The sequence below is a fragment of the Tenrec ecaudatus genome, chromosome 1 (assembly GCF_050624435.1).
Source record: "Tenrec ecaudatus isolate mTenEca1 chromosome 1, mTenEca1.hap1, whole genome shotgun sequence".
In the NCBI taxonomy this organism is placed as follows: domain Eukaryota; kingdom Metazoa; phylum Chordata; class Mammalia; order Afrosoricida; family Tenrecidae; genus Tenrec; species Tenrec ecaudatus.
Genome location: NC_134530.1, coordinates 182,420,297 through 182,442,667, shown reverse-complemented (window position 1 = coordinate 182,442,667; position 22,371 = coordinate 182,420,297). Strand labels below are relative to the sequence as shown.

General features: G+C 35.5%; 1 protein-coding gene across 1 annotated transcript in view; it reads left to right on the top strand.

Moving 5' to 3' along the window:
- KIFAP3 (kinesin associated protein 3) overlaps positions 1-22,371 on the top strand; it is a 168,027-nt gene that overhangs the window by 79,630 nt on the left and 66,026 nt on the right. Inside the window, exons 11-16 of the mRNA XM_075564772.1 lie at positions 2,802-2,902; positions 12,537-12,645; positions 13,946-14,058; positions 15,000-15,165; positions 16,609-16,734; positions 19,612-19,710. Coding sequence (XP_075420887.1) covers positions 2,802-2,902; positions 12,537-12,645; positions 13,946-14,058; positions 15,000-15,165; positions 16,609-16,734; positions 19,612-19,710 — 714 coding nt within the window. The remainder of the gene's footprint in view (positions 1-2,801; positions 2,903-12,536; positions 12,646-13,945; positions 14,059-14,999; positions 15,166-16,608; positions 16,735-19,611; positions 19,711-22,371) is intronic.

The window sequence follows — 22,371 nt, the reverse complement described above, 5'->3', positions numbered from 1 at the left end:
ATGGCTGGAGAAGAATTGGCCTGCATAGTGAGGGTCCTATAGTTCTCCGCACATTTGGGGGATGACACCTGTGTTTAAGTTCTGCTCAAAGGTGAACCACTTACAAGGTTGTATAGCAAATTCATGAAAAATGTCTGTTGTCTTTTAATTCCATTTTTCCGTGAACTTTTGAAGCCCCCTCGCACCTATTTGATAGACTATTTTGAAGATTAAATGACCTACATTCTGTTTATATGTAGTAAATATTTGACAATGCATTAAGTTTATCACATATGGGGCTACCGTATATTGAAATCAATATACGCTTGTTTGTTTTTTAGCCAGTCAATAAATGTTAAGTACCTAGTTTTGTGGTATGTACTATTTGGGGGATGGGATGATTGAGCTGTATAAGGTCCTTTTTCCCCTCCTCGTGCTTATATAATAGATTAAAAGATATCAGGGTGGTAAGGAAGAATCAGTTAAGCTGAGAAATAGTGAGTTACTATGTTTTTCAATTTATTTTACTGACTTCCTGAGACATCTTAAAGCACTTTTAACTAAATCTCAAACCCTTGTAGATACTACTATCTGTCTAGGACTAATTGTACTGATATATTTCAGTTTTAGTCTGTGATATTTTTAATCACCTGAGAGGATATGTCTAAAACTCTTTAAAAGCACTAAGAATTTTAGTATTTTTTGCTATGGTTCAATTTATCATTGATGTTAAAATGTATAACCAATATCCAACATAGAATGTCTATTTTTTCACAGTTGTGTGTTTTTTTAAATAATCACAACTCTAAGAGTTAATCATTTTTAATGTCCCAATATAAGCCAAATTGGGTTTACCACCTTGCTGTTTTGTCATGATATGTAATTAACTTAGCTGTTAATCGTGGTGACGTACAAGTAACAAAGAAAGGCACTTGATTCCTGTAAATCAGACACCAGGAAAATCACCACATGATGAAAGAAGTATAACAATATTTCCACCTTTAAAAAGTAATAAAAGCATGACTAGAAATTATGAAAGACTACCCAGTCTACGGGTTACTTCAGAACGTTTGAGGTAATGTTACTCTAACTTTAATGTACTTTGAAACTAGGAGGGGGTAAATGACAAATCAGAGATTTGAAAACTCACATGGGATTTTAATAGATCATGTAATTCCTCTACTTTCAAATTGACCATATGTTATTACTCTTCATGATCTTCAAATCAGTGAAAAGAGATAGAAAACTGTTTCAAACAGACAGCATATTCATTTTGAAAATTCTGACCTATAAGAAATTCTTGAAGATGACACAATATATGTGTGTGTGAATTTAGTTGATATAGATCAAGAAAAAAATTAAGTATGAAGGTAAGTCAAAAAGTATTGCTATAAAATTCTAGGAATACCAAAATATGAAGCTATTGCTTCTCGGTGTATTTTCCTTCTAGGTTTACTCACATCTAATCTAACCCTTCACTAACCTTTCCCTGAAAAATTCTTTAGTTGTTTTTTTTGCTTTTTTTTTTAACACAACATCAAAATGCCACTTTTGATGTATTTGAGGGGCTCGAACTGTGTTCCTTTCATTGTTCTTTGAGTTTGGGAAATAAAAAGAAGTCTGGAGGGGCAAGATCAGGGCTATGTGGTGAATGGGGCTTGGTTTTCTGATAAGATCTTGCAGGATAGCTCTTGTTACTCTTGCAGCAGGTGCATTGACATGAGAAAAGAAACTCCTCAGCTCAACCTTAATGGCCTTTTTTCTTATCAATACAATTTACGATTTTCTTTAAAATTTTTCATAATAAACCTCTATGATCATCCTGTTTCCTTCGAGAAAATCTGTCAAGATTGTTGTTATTGCTGGGTACTGTTGTCCAGTTCAGCAACCCCATGTACAACAGAAGAAAACTCTGCCTGGTCTTGCACCATCCTCAAAATTAATTGTTCTTTTGTTTGAGCCCATTGTTGAAGCCACTGAGTAAATCCAACTTGTCTAGGGTCTTCCTCTTTTTCACCGCCTTTCTGCTTTATCAAACATGATATATCCTTCTCAAGGAACTGGTCTCTCCTGAAAACATGTCTGCTATTCATTCGGTTTTCAGTACCGGACAGTGTCCTGCTGTTATCCATAAAGTGTTCTGTGGCTCATCCCTCTAACGTGGACAGCCTGTACCATCTTCGTAGTCTGCTGTTAGTCTAGAAACTGCTGAAACCTGTGCACTTTAGCCCAGTTGGTGTTTGAAATAGCAGTACCCTAGCTTCCAGCATCACAGCAACAACACAGCCATCCCAGTGTGAGACTTGAACCAAAGAAGGGGTAGCTCTTTTCTTGAATTCCACAGGGGTAATCTTGATGGAGAGATCACCCCTTTGGAATTCTGAGCGGCACGTTCTGCCTTGAATTGAGCTGGTTCATCAGATCCCCTTGGAAACTACTGTTTTCATTGGACCTTTCCCCTGGATCTTATTTATGAATCCAGACTTGTTTCTGGTAAAGATTTATTCCATAACATTGCTTTTATTATCTTTGATCATGGTTGAAAGACTGGAAGAAATATCAGCTCTTTGGGCTACCTAATTTTTTATACAACACTTCTTTGATTTCTTCTTTCTGAAGGCACCCTAGCAAGACTAGGACAAATGTATTACTGAGAGAATTCATCTACAGCCGTCACAGAGGCATGTTTAAACATCTTTTACTGGGAATAAATCTGTATGTCTGTATACTGGAACGCTAGTTGTGATCTTTTTTGACTTACCTTCATCGTTTTTTATTTCCATCATCGTATCCATTATATATTTATATCTTTTAATTTCCAGGAAATGAAAGCTACAAACAAATAGCAATGTGCATTCTCTACCACATAAGCATGGACGACCGCTTTAAATCAATGTTTGCATACACTGATTGTATACCACAGGTGAGCAATTTAAGTATTTTAAAGAAGATTATTAAGAAATGTATATCTTTAACTTTCTTGTCTTGATCATGCTAGATATACTGCTTCTTTAAAAATAGATTAATTATCTTTTTATGAATAATATAATTTTGTTAGAGAAAATTAGGAAAGTACAGCATAACCTAAACCCAGAGATAACTCTTTAAACTTTTGGGTTGTTTTCTTCTACATACTTTAGAAGTAGTTATATATTAGCATTGTATAGTATATAATTATACATTATATAATAGATCATAAGTACTCTTCTATGTCATTGAGCAGTCTTCAAAAAATATTTCTAATGGGTATGTTATGTTGTATGGTTGTATCATAATATAACCATTGTTAAATTTTATGTTTAAACTTTTTCTCTTCAATATTACAAATATGAATATATGTTAAGTAAATATATGTGTTGTTAAATAGGGTCTATGAATATAATCACCATTAAAATTCTTTGTCATGTGTCAAATACCTTCCAAGATATTTTATATATGATCAGTCAACATTCAAACATTTCAAAGGTAGCAGAAACTGAAGTTTGTACTAGGCGTTAGCCAAAAGCAATACTCAGTGAAATGATGGAATACCAATAGAAGTATTCCAATAGCTAAAAATAATTCAATATTGGAATAATTCAATCTTGGCACTAGTTCATGCCAAGAGATTTGGAAGAGAGCTACCTGGCCAACTGACTGAAAGAAATGCATATTTGTACCTATTCCAATGAAAGTTGAACCAACAGAATGTAAAAATTATGGAACAGCATCATTAATGTCACATGAAAGTAAAATTTTGCTGAAGATCCTTCAAGAATGGTCGTAGCATTACATCAACAGGAGCTGCTAGAAATTCAAGCTGGATTCAGAAGAGGATGTCAAACAAGGGATCGTGTTACTGATATCAGATGGACTTCTACTGAAAGTGGAGAATACCAGAAAGGTTTGCTTGTATTGTATTGCCTGTGCAAAAACACTGAACTGCAGATCCTAAGCTCTGGAGAGCATTATGAAGAATACGGTTTGCAGAACACTTCATGGTGTTCATGTAGCACCTCTATGGAGACAAAAAGGTACTTGTGTGAACAGAGCAAGCAGATACTGCATGGTTTAAAATCAGGAAAAATGTCTGTCAGGGTTGTATCCTTTTACCATATTTATTCAATCTATATCTTGAGCAACTATCCAAGAAGCTAGACTATACGAAGAACAATGTGACATCAAGATTAGAGGAAAACATTCTATTATTGTACATAGGCTTGTCCCAGTCCGGTACCATCCTCAGAATTGTTATATTTGAGCCCATTGCTGTAACTATTACTGTGACAGTCCATCTTGTCAAGGCTCTGCGTCTTTCCCACTGACTTCTCTTTACTGAGCATGACAGGTGCTTTTCCAGGGACTGGTCTTTCCTGACAACATGCTCGAAACTTGTGAGATGAAGTGTTGTCATTCTGGATTCTAACCAGCACGCTAGCTGTACTTCTCGGATATAGTCAGTCTATATTCTGTGTGCTTTACCGACACCATAATTCCAATGCATTGATTCTTCTTCTTTCTGACTCAGTGTCCAGCTTCCAATGCATATGAGGTGAATGAAAATACCATGGCCTTGGTCAGGCACACTTTAGTTCTCAAAGTAACATCTTTGTTCTTCAATACTTTAAAAGGGTTTTATGCAGATTTGCCCAATGCAGTCTGTCCTCTGACTTCTTGACTGTTGCTCCCCTGAGTGTTCCTTGAAGCTCCAGGTAAGATGAAATCCTGGACAACTGCAACCTTTTCACCATTCATCATGGTGGTGTCTATTTGTCCAGGTGCGAGCACCTTGACTTCTTTCTATTGAAGTGCCCACCACTTGTCTGTCAGTTTGCCATCCTGTGTTGGCTTGTGTGTTGCTATGATGCTGGAAGTTATGTCACTTGTCTTTCAGATGCCAGCAGGGTCACCCAAAGTGAACAAGTCTCAGTAGAGCTTCCAGACAGAAAAGACAATATAGAAGGAATCGACTGTCCACTTCAGAGGAAGTAGCATAGCTTCAAAACATTTTCAGACACTGAAGACCAAATTAATGGAAGCAGAAAAATTTACAGATTGTGTAATATACAGCAAAAATAACACTTCTGAAAACATTTTAGGAACATATGAATGACAGTCATACTTACTGAAGTAATTTCTCCTAAGACTAATGTGAGTTTAATGTATGTTACTTGCTATTTAAAATACATTTAGAGTAGCCATAATTTGCCGTTTCGTTTTTTTTTTGTACTATCCTACTCATTCCAAATTGGTGAAGCAACTCTAAAATTGAATCTGCTATTTCAGAATTGTAATAGTTTACTTACTTGCAGTTAAAAGTTCATGTGCTTTTAAGGGTAATTTCTTAGCCTTTTATATCAGGAGATAATCTAATAACTCTTGTTTAGAAGAAGTAGACGTCCATGGAAAAAACATAGTCATGTCTTATCTAAGGAGGCAGATAACACATATCAGACTGTAAGCCATGCTAATGCTGATCAAACTCTTGTCCAACAAGTGTCCAAAGAAAGAGTAGCCAGGCAAAGAGAGATTGCAGGTGATTCACCATGGAGCCCTCTACGTGTCCTGAAGGGTTCTGGTTTGTAGTTTCCAAGGATGTTTCTTTTGCAATCCCATTTAGTGTTCAAACTTCACTGACTGCAGGCAGGACAGTGAATTAGAAAGGGGCCCAACAAGAATCATACTGTTATAGAGATCGACTCCGTCTATCTAGTTTACATTAAAATGAAAATAACATTTAAACAAAGGCAACCTGAGAACTAAAACGTAGAAGAAAAAATTTTAAATTGGGAGTTATCTTAGTCTTTTATAATAGCCATCTCAAATATAAAATTTTATTTTACGTAAACGAAAATGAAGGCCTGCTAGATTACTTTTGAATCACTGCTGTTTCTCCAGTGTAAGCCTTCATATAAGGAGCACAATGGCTAAGTGCTTGCAGTTAGGACCACCACCTCCCCACCCCAATCAGCTCTGCTAGAGAAACCTTGTTGACCAGCTTCTGTAAACTTTACAGCGGGAAACCCGGCGAGGAACTTCTTCTCTGTCACATGGGGTCCAATGCAAGTTGAAAATCACTCATCCACCTAGCAACAAAACTTTGCACGGAGAAAGTGTTCCTCCATACCTTTTCAAGAGCAATATTCACCCATGTTTTCTCAACAGATCATTTTCATACATCAGACATTTCTGCAGTAGAGTTGTCAGAATGTTTATGATTTGTATTTTATAAAGGGAGTCCCTGGGTAGTGCAAGTGCGTAACACACTCAGTAAGGTTAGAGGTTCAGGTCCATCCAGAGTCAACCTGGAAAAAAGCCTTGACTATTATTTCCTTCTAGGAAATCAACTATTGAAAATCCTGTGTAACAGTGGTCTGCTCATGGCCTCACCTTGAGTCAGAATTAACCTGGCATGGGTAACTGGTTGGCTGTGTTTCATGAATAAAACCTTTAATGACTCATTTAAGGTTCAGCGTTGTTTTACTTATTTTCTTTTTCTTATTCTGCTTTTTTTTTTAGTTAAGGCCTAATTGTAATCGTGAGGTTATATTACCAAATCATGTTGTAAACATCTTTAAGCTTGTTTAATATGAGGTCATATTTTGAGAAAACCAAATGATACTCTAGATATATTTGTTCCTAAAGTACATCCAACCTGCGTCTTGTACTTCAGGATTCAATTTTGGCATATTGGAGGATGGGGTGGGGGGATCGACATGGCTTAATTGCCACCCAGCGCCAAATTCTCTGCAAAATAAAGTCAGGAATTAAATTGAAATTCCCAAGCTTGTGTCAGGAATTAAAAAGATACTCCTTTCATTGGTAATGGCTACTCAAAGTAGTACTTATGAAACTTCCAAATAATTTGTGAGAGCTATTATTTAACCTACTTAAAGTGAAGCGTAACACATCAATTTCACTGCTCACGAAGAACGTGGAATATGGTTATTTCCTTTATTTGCATTAGATAATATTTGTAAAGGAACTGTGTAGACTGTAAAACACTACAAAAGTAAGGCACTGTAAAACATTTTGGACCTATCCATAGTCTGATTTGAATATCTCTTATCATATAGATGTTTTATAGGGTAAACCTATAATTAGATAGGGCACTTTTATAAGATATTTAACATCAGAATAAGTGATTTTATATATATAGCATACTTCTTTTCTTATTAGTACAGGATTATGACATTGTCTTTTTTTATAAATAATTTTATTGGGGCTCTTAAAACTCTTATAACAATCCATATATTTGTACCTATGTTGCCATCATCATTTTCAAAACATTTTCTTTCTACTTGAGCCCTCGGTATCAGCTCCTCTTTCTTTCCCTCCCTCCCCCACCTTCCTACCCTCATGAACCCTTGATAAATTATAAATTATTATTTTATCTAAAGCATGCTTTGTAATATCTTCCAATGTTGCTTGATTTCTTTATTGCCTTTAATTATCCAATGGCTAAAATAAAATTGTGGAAAATTCCATTACTTTTTCATTCCATTTCACCATGAACTTTTTGAAGCCCCATCATATGTTTGAATTTTCTACCCTTATTCTCTCACTGATTTACAAAATCTGTAGGCCAGATCGGGTCTTTTTTTTAATACATGAACTTAATGGTCAAAGTGAGTAGATTGTTTCAGGTAAGCATACTTGGGGATAACCAGGAGTTAATGGTTGTATTCTAATAATAGTTAAAAGTACACATTAACAGTTCATTGTTATTTAGACCTCTGAGATGCATGTTTTGTTTAAATAGGTGCAAATGCCATCCAGATGCTTATAAAAAGTATTTATTGGTAATAGAATGGCCAATCAAAGTACATGGTTAGGTAGTGATGTCATGATGTTATTTAATATTTTACCCAAGAACAGTATGCAAGAATCTCATAGCTATCCACATGTTTTCGACCACAGTTGTCCTGCTTGGCCGGTCTTTGATCTACATGCTTCTTTCTAGCTGAATGCTGGTAAACGTCCTTTCTGACAGCCCCCTTTGCTCTTGCCTGCCATTATCTGCCGAAGTTCAGAAACCAGAGCATCACTTCAAACAGCAGAGTTAGGGAGTAGCCAGTCAGAAGAGATTCCTGAGGCATGCAAAGTTCTGGCATAATCATTCAAAGATGTTTGGGCAGGGGGTTGGGGTGGTAGAGGTGTATGTGAATACAGAGAGCTGTGGGGGTTGGCCTCTGGTCACTGGTAAATAAGTGAAGTCAGGTGCCAGAGAGTCTAGACACAGTGATTTCAGTCTTGGGTCTTTGGTATCTGATACTCAATATGGGACTTGTCTGATTGAACACTATTGCCTGGTCATTGTGCAAGCTGAAGCCCTTTTTAAGTGCCTTCCTGTTAAATCAGTAAAAGATGACAATGAACATAGTTAAAACAGAACAAATCTAATTTTAATATTTCCGAGTTGGCAGCAATTACATTTACTTTTGAAGTGCCACAGGCAGCAATTAAATGAAATAACGACACTGTTGCATATGGTGCTCGAACTAAACTATGGTTTTAAAATTAATTAAAATGGAAATGTTTCCCTTTCTTATTATGAAAACTAATTGTATATCGCTTACATTCCATTCACATTTAATCCTAATTTCTTTTGAGTATTTGGAGAGGCAGGAAAGATTTCAAACCATGCCACCTCCCCCCACTTTTTTTAAATGTAGCTCCTGATCACTCATTTTTACCAAGATTTAACATGGAAATTATCAAAATACTGTCCACAGCTTCTAAAGCATCATCTGAAAGCCCATTTTTAAGGGCAATTTTCATATTACAAAGGTCGATTTGAAGCAAATAATTCCTATTAGGAATAAGTTTCTTGCCTCCTTAAAACTGTGCTTTGATATCAATGATTTTCATTATTATGATAGGAAGAAATCGGTAGTTGAGTTTTAATTTTAAAAAGTATGAAAAACAATATAGTAAAGAGAGGGTTGGCACTTATATTTTTATTAACTTGTGTTTTTTAATTAATTGTTAATGTACAAATACTTAGCAAAACCTGTTAAATAAATGTACCCAGTCAAGTAAGATTATTCTATTATTGTTCTACTGTCTCTCTATTCTGTAGCACTATTAAATGTTAATGATTTTGAGATTCCATGAATACCAACATCTTTGATTGAAGAACTGACCTCTTGGAAAAGACATGGTAAAAGCTTACATCTACCTACTGTCGTGGTTGGTAGTTTTTAACATACAGAACCCAGTAGGAGGGTATTTTTGTATGTTTTTCTTTCTAGTTTCTAATTTAAGAAAAAATTCCTAAGAATTATTTGATTTTTGGTGGGGGGAGGGAGCAGTTGTAAATGACTTATGTTTTTAATTTGGATTTCCAAGTATGTATTACTAGCATTTAAGAATACAATGAATTTCCACTTTTTTACTTTAGACCAACTCAAGCACACAAAACAATAAGAGCAATATTTTTTTCAACTCAAGCACACAAAACAATAAGAGCAATATTTAACAGAGTGGGAGCTATGCAGTCAATGTTTATTACACAACTACACAAGATATTGTGCTGGATTTATGAAGGCATATTGACTGAGAAGTATTTTTCTGAGATTAAAAACATAAGAAAAAATAAAGTTCTAAACTTTGAAGATTGGACTAAACTCTTAATAATTTGGACTTAAAGAAAGATTTCTTTAGTAATAGATATGAAACTATTTTTAGCCTTCATAATTGCTGGTGTTTGGAATGCAAAAGTTGGAAACAAAGAGGAAGGATCAGTAGTTGGAAAATAAGGCTTTGGTGATAGAAATGAAATTGGAGATTTTATGATGGAATTCTGGAAGACCAATGATTTCCTCATTATAAATATGTTTTCTTTGATAACATAAATGGTAACTATACACACGGAGCTCACTAGATAAATATAAAAGAATAAAATTAACTGTATCTGTGGGCAGAGATGATGGAGAAGCTAGATATCATCAGCCAAAACAAGACCAAGAGCCAGTTGTAGAAGGGGCCATTAATTGCTCATATCTAAATTCAGATTGAAGGTGAACAATTTTAAACAAGTTCACAAGAGTCAAAATACAGCCATGAGTCTATCCCTCCTGAACTTTGAGAACATCTCAAGAACAAATTTGACAAATTGAACACAAATGACAAGTTGTTGAAACTCAAGAGCATAATACACGAAGAAAGCAAAAAGTCATTAAAAAGACGAAAAAGAAATTACCAAAATGGGTGTCAGAAGAGACTCTGAAACTTGTTTTTGTTCGTGACATTGCTAAAGCAAGTGGAAGAAATAATAAAGTAACAGAGCTAAACAAAAATTTTTCTCAAGGGAAGCTCCAAAAGACAAAATAAAATATCATAATGAAATAGGCAAAAAGGAATGATAAGCTCAACATAACTCAAGCTGAAAGAACTGAAGAAGACATTACCACCTGTTGGTATTTTAATATTAAAGAATTCTATGGGTAAAATATTGAACGAGGCAAAGGGAGGGAAGAGAAAGCAAATAGACTTGGCGCTTGACACCGGTTAACTTGGTGAAGTGGGAGGTGGTGATCCATAAGAAGAAGAAGAGAAAGCTAAGTGCAGGAAAGGATAAATTATTGGAGGGTTTGATCAGTAGCTTAAATTATTGAGTACAAAGTTAATGATCTAAAATGTAAACACCTACCTAATTTATAATTTTTAAAAGAAGATGAAAGGAATATAGTCATTGTACCAAAAAATTGTTTGATGATCAAGTATTTTGAGAACTGATGGTATTGAAAGAGGTGCAAGCTGCACTGAAGACATTGCTGTAAGACTAGGCACCAGGAATGGAAGACTAATTGAAATGTCACCAAGTTGACGGAGCATTGGAAGCACTCACTAGTGTATGCCAAGCAGCTTCCTAGCCAGCCTATTGGAAGAGATCTATATGGATGCCATTCCAAAGAAAGATGACCCAATAGAATGCAGCAATTAATGAGCAGCATCATGCAATTCGTTTGCTGGAGATATTTCAGTTGTAGTGATACATTAACAGGGAACTATGAATCATTCAACACAGATTCAGAAGAAGACATGGAATAAGAACGATGTCATTCTTAATGTCCAGAAGAACAGACAAATCTGTCTTGAATGGAATAAAACCAGACTAGTCCTTAGAAGCAAGGGCAGGGAAACATCATCTCATGACTTTGGACATGTGTTGGAAGAAGACGTCATGCTTGGTAAAGTACAAGGTCAGGGGAAAAGAGGAAGACCGTCAATATGAATTGGATGCAGCAATGGACTCAAACATAACAGTTGATGTGCATATGGTCGCTATGTGAGAACCAAAGCCACAATGCCTAAAATAACAGCAACAGATTATTGATTGGCCAATAATAAAGACTAATTTCCCCAAACTGTGATATGGAATGTGTTCATTTCTTAATTATTGCAACTGTTCTCAACATGACAAATGTAGACTCTGCCCAGTGGTCACCTGCTTTTTCCTCTTTCCAGCAGCTGCGTCTTAGACCCTCCTCCCTTTCTCTTAATATTACTAGTTTTCTTCCCATTGTACTCCTACCCAAATGATCTGATTCATCCTATAGCTTCAGTTATCAGTAATACCTAAATTACACAACCTAAACTCCTAACATAAACCTCTAGTCTTAACTTTTTCTTTAAAGTCCGGTCTGTGTGTCTCGCTTCCTCTATTTGTATCTGTATAAAACTTATATTGTAGATGCCTTAAAATTAATTAATTGAAAATCAAAGTCCCTGCCTTCCCTTTAACCATTTCTTCTGCATTTTCTATTTTTGGTTAATGTTAGTTAGTACTACCTTCTCCATGTCCTTTATTCCATGTCAAAACCTAGGAATCAACCTAGACTTCTGTTCTTTAGCCCAGACATTAACTCAGTTCTCAAATTCAATGTTTTTTTAAATTTTTTAATTCAGTCTTGATGTTTTTTCCAAAAATATCTCCAATTCATCCTCTTATCTCTCAGCCCATTGCCCTACCCTAGTCCGGGCAGCCATTGCCATACCTAGAATACTAGAATATGCTACTAGCTCTCCAAGGGGTTTTCTGAATTGTGTTGCCCTGTTTCAATCTGCACTTGCTAGATCTTTTTGAAACAGAAATTTTAAAGTCTGTAATGGCACCCCATTATCTTGAGGATGTGCTCCCCAAATCTTTAATATATACTTCAAGACCCTTCAAGGTCTGGCCTTGAGATACTTCTCTCTCAAAACTCTTTCCCTCACCATCACATGCTTCTTTTCTTCCAGTTCTTCAGAAGAATCATGTTCTTTCCTACCGTATGACCTTTGCACAAACTCTCTTCTTTGGTTGGAATGCTCTGCTTCCAAACAACATTTTTAAATCTTTCAATGTAGAGGAATGATCTAATATTTCTCGTTTACTCCACTGTTTATATAATGCCATGCATGCAGTAGTTGATTAATTGTGCATTTCTTTAGTGATTCAACAGTGAGAGCCTGAAAAATGTAAAGTATATTTTGTCATTTTCAGTATACAATCTAAGATGACATTGTGATAACATATTGCTTCCGAGATGGTTGTTCTTTTTAAGTTAAGTATAGTCTGTGTTTCTTGCTAGTTAATGAAGATGCTGTTTGAATGTTCGGACGAACGAATTGATTTGGAACTCATTTCTTTCTGCATTAATCTTGCTGCTAACAAGCGGAATGTACAGCTTATCTGTGAAGGTTAGTGACAGTGACATTCACAGGGACTCTCTTGGAATCTCTTGAGTATATGGCAATTGGCATATGATGGAAAATATATCATAAGGAATTAAGAATTATACATAAAAGCCCTAATTTGAGATAGTTTCTTCACTATAGTTATTATCTTTCTTTGAGGAAAAGAGAACTCGGAATATTCATAGAGCAAAATTGGGCATTCTCAGTAACTTTTTATAAATCATAAGAAGTTAAGCTTAATTAAAATAAAAATTTTCAAGCATTTTCTAGAAGAAACAACACATTTTGTGTATATTTTACTGAGTAAATTATCTGTTGGGAGTTTTTAAAAATGATGCATATAATTATATAGGTTATTGTTCCCACATTATTATCTTGGTAAATGACCTGTAATATATTTTGCTTCATAAACTATTCAATGGTTTTTTATTATGTAAAAAGCAAGATGTTTATGATGAAAAGTATAAGTAAGCAAACAGGATAAAGTTAAAATCTTTGTTCCCACCACCCAAGATGATTATAGTATAAAATTTTAGTGTAATACAGCTGCATATTTCTATATAAAAATAATGTTCTGTTCTACCTTGGAGGTCTTTTAATTAGTAGAGTATTGGGTATATTTCCATGGAGTGAGATACTTTGATAAAACATTATTGTTAATAATCTGCAAAGTAGTCCAAAGTAAAGATGTGCCATTGTAACCTAATACCTTGGGTATTTGGTTTGTTACTAATTCTTTTACGCTCAAAAAATTCTCTTGTGATGGTTGTTTTATCTTAATCTCTATACCTTTTCATTTTTATATTAAGATAAATAACTACAACTAAAATTGTTCTGGATTAAGGAGTATTTAGTTTTTTAAAAAAAATTTATGGCACATTTTCCAGAGCTCAAAGTATATACATCATAAAAGTACATTACATATATAATATATAAAGAGCACTACAATACAATAGTTGCATAATTCCATTTATATGAAGCTACACAACAGATAAAACCAACCTGTGTTAGAAAGAGAAGTAAAGGTGAGTGAAAGGGAAGGGAGTGGGAAGAGAGGTGGTTGAGAGACAGGAGGAAGAGGAAGGAAAATGATTCCAAGTGAAGACTAGTTAGATGGGAAAATGGGACAAGGGAATTCTCTGGAGTGAATTAAAATATTCTGTAAGTATGCACTAATTTTATACTTAATATTTTTGCATTTCACTATTGCATAAATTTGTATTTGAGCATTGTGAACCAAAAACACTAAACTTATGTTAGCATTAATTTTATTGAAGGAATTTTGTGTTATTGTTTTTATCAGGAAATGGGCTTAAGATGCTCATGAAGAGAGCTCTGAAATTCAAGGATCCATTGTTGATGAAAATGATTAGGAACATTTCCCAACATGATGGACCAACTAAAAATTTGTTTATTGTATGTATCGTTTTTGGCTTATTGTCTATTAATAAAATAAATTAAGGATTGGAGTTTTAAAATAAAGCATTTGAAAATGTAACTCTTCCTGAGCTCTGATCAAATACTAATTCACAACCTAATGGGCTCTACTGTCAGGAATTTCTTTGTATGATTAGGTCATACATTTTCATGTTGTGCTTTCGGTTTATTGTTTCCTGACTACCCAACCACCCACCGCAGTCTAAATGCCTAAACTTTAAATACTTAGTTCAGAATTATTTTAAAAAGAGAATTTTATTTGACACTTTTTTTTCTTCCTGTGGATTAAAGGAAGGGAGGAGAGAAAGGGGCAGGGAAAGAAGGGAAAAGAAGAAAGGAAAATCAGAGAATTGATGTATTTGAATTATGGTATTGGTGAGGAATGTTGAAAGTGCCATGGATTGCCAGAAGAGCAAACAAATTAGTCTCGAATGAAGTACAGCCAGAATACTTCTTAGAAGTGAGGATGGCAAGACTTCATCTCACATACTGTATACACTCAATTATAAGCCAATCCAAATGTCAGCAGAGGCACCTAATTTTACCACAAAAACTACATTAAAAATGTACTGAAAAACTTGATTTATACACGAGTATATATGGTACTTTGAACATGTTATCAGGAGAGGCAAATTTCTGGAAAAGGGCGTCATGCTTGGGTAAAGTAAAGAACCAGAAAGAAAAAAAAAGGAAGATTCTCAACGAGATGGATTGATATAGTGGCTGCAACAATAGGTGCGAACATAGCAACGATTGTGAAGATGGCACTTGTCTATACACTTACATTCTGTGTGCTCAGTACTGCTGTGAGTCAGTCAGCTTGATGGAACCTAACGTAACAGCAGCATAGGTTAATTTATTGGGTGGTTCTTTTGCAGAAAACATTTTAAATGTGTATGAAATGTTTCTGTCTTATTCAGGATTATGTTGGTGACCTTGCAGCCCAGATATCTAATGATGAAGAGGAAGAGTTTGTGATAGAATGTTTAGGAACGCTTGCAAACCTGACCATTCCAGATTTAGACTGGGAATTGGTTCTTAAGGAGTACAAGTTGGTTCCGTACCTAAAGGATAAACTAAAACCAGGTCTGTGCTAAGAATTCTACTTTTGCATAATCACTAGGTTATTTTTTTCTGTTATATATAATACTGCTAATGGAGTGTTTTGTTACTCTTGTTATATACATACTAGAAAGGAACCAAAAAGTGAGTGGTTCAAACCCACCAGTGGCTTCACAGGAGTAAAGACCAGGCAGTCTGCTTCCATAATGATTCCAGCCTGGGAACCCTGTGAGGCAGGTCCACTGTCCCCTGGGATTGCTGAGCCACAATTGACCAGATGGACACAAGAGTGACATAGTGCTAGGCTGTCTTTACCCCTCCTACAGCTATAGTTCTGACTATTCTCTTAGGAAGATGGGTATTTGCTCCTTATCTTCATATTGTGCTAACTAAATATTTTTTAAATATAATATTTCTCCTCACTTTTCTACTGTCATTGTTTTATTGTCCTACTCTACCCCACTGCTTTAACCAAATCCCCTGTACACTCATGCAGGCATGCACACAGTCCTTTAAGGCATTCAAATTAGTATAATATTCTCTGTGTCACTCAATTGTGTTTTCCAAAACTATTACTTCCATTACTAACCCCACTGTTATTCGTGAAATGGAAGTCTGGAAAAAGAATCTGTCTGCAATCATGGCAAGGATTTATACTAAGTCATTTAATAGTAGTTTCATTATCTTTTCGGTGCATTGAAAATTTGATAGTATTAGAGGAATTGTATCAGAATTAGTCTTAGCATTTTTCTTTCACTCTGATAGATACAGAAAAATATTTTAATAATTTTATTGATATATAAGTCAATGATTTAATTATGGTTATCACCACAATTTTAGAACATTTTCTTCTCTTTTGTACTTACACCTCAATCTCCCCTGCCACACCCCAAGAAACCATTAATCCAGTACTGTCTTTATAGAATTTTACCTATCCTGGATTTCATGTACAGAAAAACATTTTAAAAAAACAGAAAGATCTCAATTGAAAAGAAAGCAGAAAATATTAAAAACTAGAACTTTAAAATTAGTCCAAAGGGAGAATAAATGATAGGATATATACATTTTAACCTAATTACATCTGCATTACATTGCACCTATCTGTCAGCAAGGCTCTTATATCCCTAGACTATGGTCAGAGGGTATTCACCAGAGACCTAATTCAGTTAGGGACTCTGCAAATGGATTTGAGGCTTTCACTCTCTTTCATAGGCATCTGCAAACTGGGTGCTCAGAATTTAAGTTCTAATACCATTCCCTCCTCCAGTCTTGGATTGTATTATCTATAATCCTTAGATCACACAGGCTGGTAAGCTTTTTCCATGTGAAATTAGCTGACACCACTTAGTTGGCCGTTTATTTTAAGACAAATCTTTAAGACCTCAGATACTATTTTTTCTGATAGCCAAACTCCATCTGTATATGAAGACATTTCAATGAAAAGTTTCCATGATTTAACCTTACTAGGTGCTGCAGAAGATGACCTTGTTTTAGAAGTGGTTATAATGATTGGAACTGTATCTATGGATGACTCTTGTGCTGCATTACTAGCCAAATCTGGAATAATCCCTGCACTCATTGAATTGCTAAATGGTAAATTAGAATTTTCCTTTATGTTTATGCTAATGTGTCAAGTGGTTGTTAATTTAAATATTTTTAAATATAAGATACAGAAATGGAAACCTTGAAATACAGCATCTTTTATATTAATCATTTATGGTAATTTAAATTATGTAGTTGAGAAATGAATTATATATACTGCTTACTCCAGAGTGGGCTAAAGTAATAAAGAGCTCTAGATTGAAGAGTTGTTATCAAGCAATTCAGAACCAATGAATACCCTTCTTCCAACAGTCTTGGACAACTAGATAAATCAAGACCATGGTGTTCTCCAGAGAAGGGTTAGAGAGGCAGAAACACCACCTCCAGAAGAATGTAGACTAAGATTAGTCAAGAATTAATAGCTTCACATTTTGACATGTGTGCTTAATAAAGATTTCTATGATTTTGTAGTAGTACTTTTTGGGTTGCCTTCATATGACAGATATCAAACCATGACAAGAGTTGATAACAAGGTATACAACCAAATTCCATAACCAGTACCTGAAAGTTTTATTTATGTAAATAATTTGCATTTGCTATGACATATTAATCCGTGGACAATAGCTATTCTGCTGAATGATTCTCTTTGTAATGGACAGTTATTAATTAGTCTGTGGGACTATGTAACCTTTTTACTATTTTTTTGGTGTTTAACCTTTTTGCTATTATAATTTAGTAAAAACTTAGTTGAAAATACGTTATTATTCCCTGCTAGTCATTAGAGCTCCTGTCAACACTATAGAGTGGAGGAGAACTGCCCCTTTGGGTTTCTGAAGCTGTAAACCTTTCCAGGAGCAGAGAGCCTCCTCTTTCTCCTGCAAAGATGCTGGTGCCATCGAATTGCTGACCTTGAAGTTAAAAGCCCAACACATAACCCTCTGTGCCACCAGGGCACCTATCAGTTGCAACCAGTGGGTGGCAGTGAGTTGTTTGGTTTGGCTTGAGAAACGGGAATGTAATTACATTAACACTATTCAACAAAGGAAAATGCCTCTTTATAATTATCCAATTCCTGCCAAAAACTTAATTCATAAGATGTGATCTTTTTTTAAAATTGTTTTTCTCATGTGAAATACAATGGGAAATATGTCGTCATTACCCCATGGGGACATAGAAGTTAATAAATTTCTTCAGACCTGGACAAAGGTAATATCCCTTGGTGGTGCAATTGGTTTACCCTCCTCTGCTATCCTGAAGGTTGTCGTTTCAAATCCATTCAGTAGCATTGCAGCGGAAAGGCACGAACACCCTATAGAGCAGTTCTGCTCTAACATAGGAGCTCACCATGAGTCAAATGGATTCAACAGCAATGGGATTGGATTAGTAACAATATATGTCTCATGAAAATTACAGAGATGGACTATTTACTGTTCTCCTAAACCAGTGTTTCCCATAGCAGACTATGCAACCCCCTGTAGGGGGCGGGCACTGGAATGATACAGAGGGACTGCAAAAACAGGTCCATATATATATTCTGTACTAGATTATGGCTATAGTACAAAAGAATTTAATTGCCCAGGGACTTCTGCGTAGTTTTTTTTTTCTGCAAAGGGGATGACAAGCTAAGGGAAAATACATCCAGGGTTCAGTATAGTACCAATGAAATGCACACCATTCCTCTAGTTCTCCCCAATATTATGACCCCAGTTCAACCACACAAATCCTGCTAAGCCAGCGTATGTACATTGGTACAGATAAGAGCTTTTGATATGCAGAATCCAGGATAGATAGCCCCTCAGAAACAGTAATGGAAGTAATGATTCCATGGGGGGGGGGATGATAGCAATGATGCATATATAACCCCCTTCAAGGGTCACAAATAACAGAACTGTAGGTGAAAGGGATACATCTCATGGTGTAAGATATGAAAAATAATAATATATAACTTATTAAGGGTTCACAAGGGTGGGAGGGGAGGGAGGGAATAAAGACTAGCTGATATCAAAGATCTCAAGGAGAAGGAAAGTTTTGAAAATGATGATGGCAGTGATCAATTGATTTGTGATTGTTAAAATTTTTGTAAGAGCCCCAATAAAGTGATTTTTTAAAAAACACATGAAAACCTTGGGAACCTTTATCTTAATCCAATTTCATCTTCAAGGTACAACTTGTTTGTTGTTTTGGTTTTTTTTTGAGGTGAACTATGTTAAGCAGTCTGATTTAACCTCTGAACTGATGTAATCTTTTTTTCTTTTTAAAAAAATTTTTTCTTAATTTTTTTATCTCAAAGTATTTTAAACTATTTAATTACAACCCAATTTCGTACAACTTTTGAAGTTACATTCTTATGAAGTTTCCTCACTTGCAGCGTCATGTACTCTAAGGAGCCCTGGTGGTATTGTCTAGTAAGCATTGAATTGCTACTACTCATCACACACAGTCAGCATTCCAAACCCACCATCTGCTCTTTGGGGAAAAAGGTGAAGCGAATTATCCTGTGAAGACTGACAGCCTTGGAAACCTTACTTAGGATCACTATGACTCAAAAACAACCCAATGGCAGTGGATCTGGATTTTGGAATCCCATCTTGTCATTTAAAAGAAATAGATTATGTGTGCCATTTGTGGTAGCGCTATGGATTACACACTGGGCTGCTAGCCACAAGGGTTGGCAGTTCAAAACCACCAGCCACTCCAAGGGAGAAATATAAGGCTCTCTACTCCCATAAAGATTTGCAGTCTCAGAAACCCACAGGGACAGTATTGATTCTGGCAGTGAATTTATAATTTAAATGTTATATAATTTTAACTAATTTTCCTTTACCTGCCTACTTGTCACTTTTCATTTTCTCAATCTCCATTGTTTCTCTTTTTCAAATTTGAGATGTAAATATTGTATGCTATTATTTGTTACTTTTTTTCTTTCAGCTCAACAAGAAGATGATGAATTTGTGTGTCAGATAATTTATGTCTTCTACCAGATGGTTTTCCACCAAGCCACAAGAGATGTCATAATCAAAGAAACACGTATCCTTTTAATGACATGTCTCATATTCAGAAAGGAATCACATTTTTTTCTCTTGCAAACACCCCGTGTAGCATCAAGCTTTAAAATAAATGTAGAGAGCAAAGTGTTTTCCATCAAAGTTGTTCCTAAATCAATATATAGGTAAACTATGATACAAATCCCATAAATATGTCCAATCCCATAAACATGTATAATCACAAAACCCCTATAGAGTAGTAGTTTTCAACCTTCCTAAAGCCGTGACCTTTGAATACAGTTCCTCATGTTGTGGTGAAACCTCCCACCATAAAATTATTTTTGTTACTACTTCAAAACTGTAATTTTGCTACTGTTATGAATTGGGCAACCCCTGTGAAAGAGTCGTTTGAACCCCAAAGGGGTTGCGACCCACAGGTTGAGAACTGCTGCTATAGAACAATTCTCTACTGTCCTATAGGGTCACTGAGTTTAGAGCCACTCTATTAGCAGTGGGTATTTGTAATTTATACATTCTATTTCTTTACTTTGGAGAGCTATACCCAAATTTCAACAAGTATTCTTACCAAGTTTTAAAGTTAAATCTACCCTGTAGCCGACAGGTCTAATATAGTCACTCCCATTTTCTATGTTGTTAGCTATCTTCTATAGGTTTATGAAGCCCTCGTCCTGCTGCTGTCAGTAAGCAATAGACTGCTAACTGAAAGGTCAGTTGTTCAAACCTATCAGCTACTCCATGGGAGAAACAAGCAGACAATCTTCCCTCATAAGGGTTACAGTCTAGGAAACCCTATAGGAGGTTCTACTCTGTCCTATAGAATTTCCATGAGTCTAAACAGACTCGGTACAAAACAACAATATATAGGTAGTTTCTGAGTTACAGGTGTCCTGGCTATGGACCACTACTATTTGCCCTTTACTGCAGGGCTTCACACTAGTTCTGTCCTGGCCAATGATAAAACAGGAACAGACTTGGATTTTTACAGTTTGACTAATTCGTCATCCTAACTTGGAGAGGGAAAATTATAAGGCCAAGCCCTGGAATAAGAGAACCAGAAGCGCCCTTTTAGGAGCCTTATGCTTAGGGTTAGATTATTGGAAGTACTATGGGGTTAGATTATTGGAAGTACTATGGAGAGCCAACCAGAAGGTTGGCTACCTTTTGCAAGACGAATGCCACCATCTTTGAAGCTCTGCTTTAATATTCTGTACATCTTTCTCCAGCAGAGCACAGTGGGTTCGAACGGCTAACACGTCATCGACTACACAACCAGAGTTCCTTAAGCCAAGTCCTGCTTAGAAATTCTTCAGCACAGTCCCCTCCACTGCTGCACATGCCACTTTTGAGTCAGTCAAAGGCCACCAGGGTTTCTTGTAGTAGAAGTGAGGTTGACAAAGAAGCATGTACGTATCTGAATGACCTGCAAATTCTTAAAGACATAGTTGGGAACAGATCTTGTTTCCAACTCAAAGAGAGCTTATAATACGTTCTCTAATTTTTATGACAACATCTTAAAATTAATCATTATTTTTATAACTACATCTTCACATTAGTGCTCAAGATTTACAATAATGTTGACCAGTTTCTCCATGTACAATATTTTCTAGAATTCATTTTTCCTCTATTCCTCTTAGTTGATTTTCTCTCATAGTGCAGTACATTTACTTGCCCTTACTTAGTGAATATCTTGAGTAATAAAATCTGTTTTAATCTGAAAATAACTTGTTTTCCCTCTAATAAAAATATAACACATCATAAAATTCTATGCTGATGGTAATTTATCTCATTTGAGGACATTTCTCACTGTCTTCTGCCCTATGTTGCTGCCGTTTTCTTTCTTTTAGAAGTTGCTTGGTCTTGTTGCACCAGGATAAATACAGGATATTTTTTCTTTAATCAAGTAGCTTATTAGAATTTGACTTGTTGTCTTTGCTAATTTTTCAAGTATGCAAATGTGATCTTTTGAGATGGAGTTTTAAACCCTGGTTTATTTCAGGAGAGTTCTTGTGAATTGCCAATCTTAATATTTGTTTTGGTTGTCTTCTTTGGGGTTTCTCTTTTGCTGGATCACCTTCTTTGTCTTTAAAATTTATAAATTTAATATATCTCTTCCTTCCTTCCTTCCTTCCTTCCTTCCTTCCTTCCTTCCTTCCTTCCTTCCTTCCTTCCTTTTTTGGTTACCTTCTAAGGAGGCCTGGGCTGCTATCTCTAAGGTTAGACAGGGCTGCCTACTCCTATACAGTTGCAGTCTCAGATACACACGGGCCGTTCTGCCCTGCCCTATAGGGTTGCTATGAGTCAGAATCAACTCAATTCTGAGTTTGGATTTAGTTTGCTTTATGGAATGCTCTTAAGGTTTTATTCGTTGAATTTATTTTCTCTTGTGCTACCTTGAGTTTAGTTTTCATATAAATGAAATGATTTTTACTTTTATCTTTAAGTCTCCCCCATATTTTTACTGGTTTTCTAATTCCCACTTAATGTGTGTTTTTTTTCATATATAGTTTGACATTTTCTAAAAAATTTTTTAGATAATTTTCTTGAAATAGTAGGTTAAATATTCTTATATTTGAAGACCACATTTTACCATATTTCTCTTATAATAATTTTATGTGGACTGTGATTCCTACTTGCTGCTGTTAATTGTTTTTGTGTGAAATTGATTCTCGTGAACGTGGCGGGG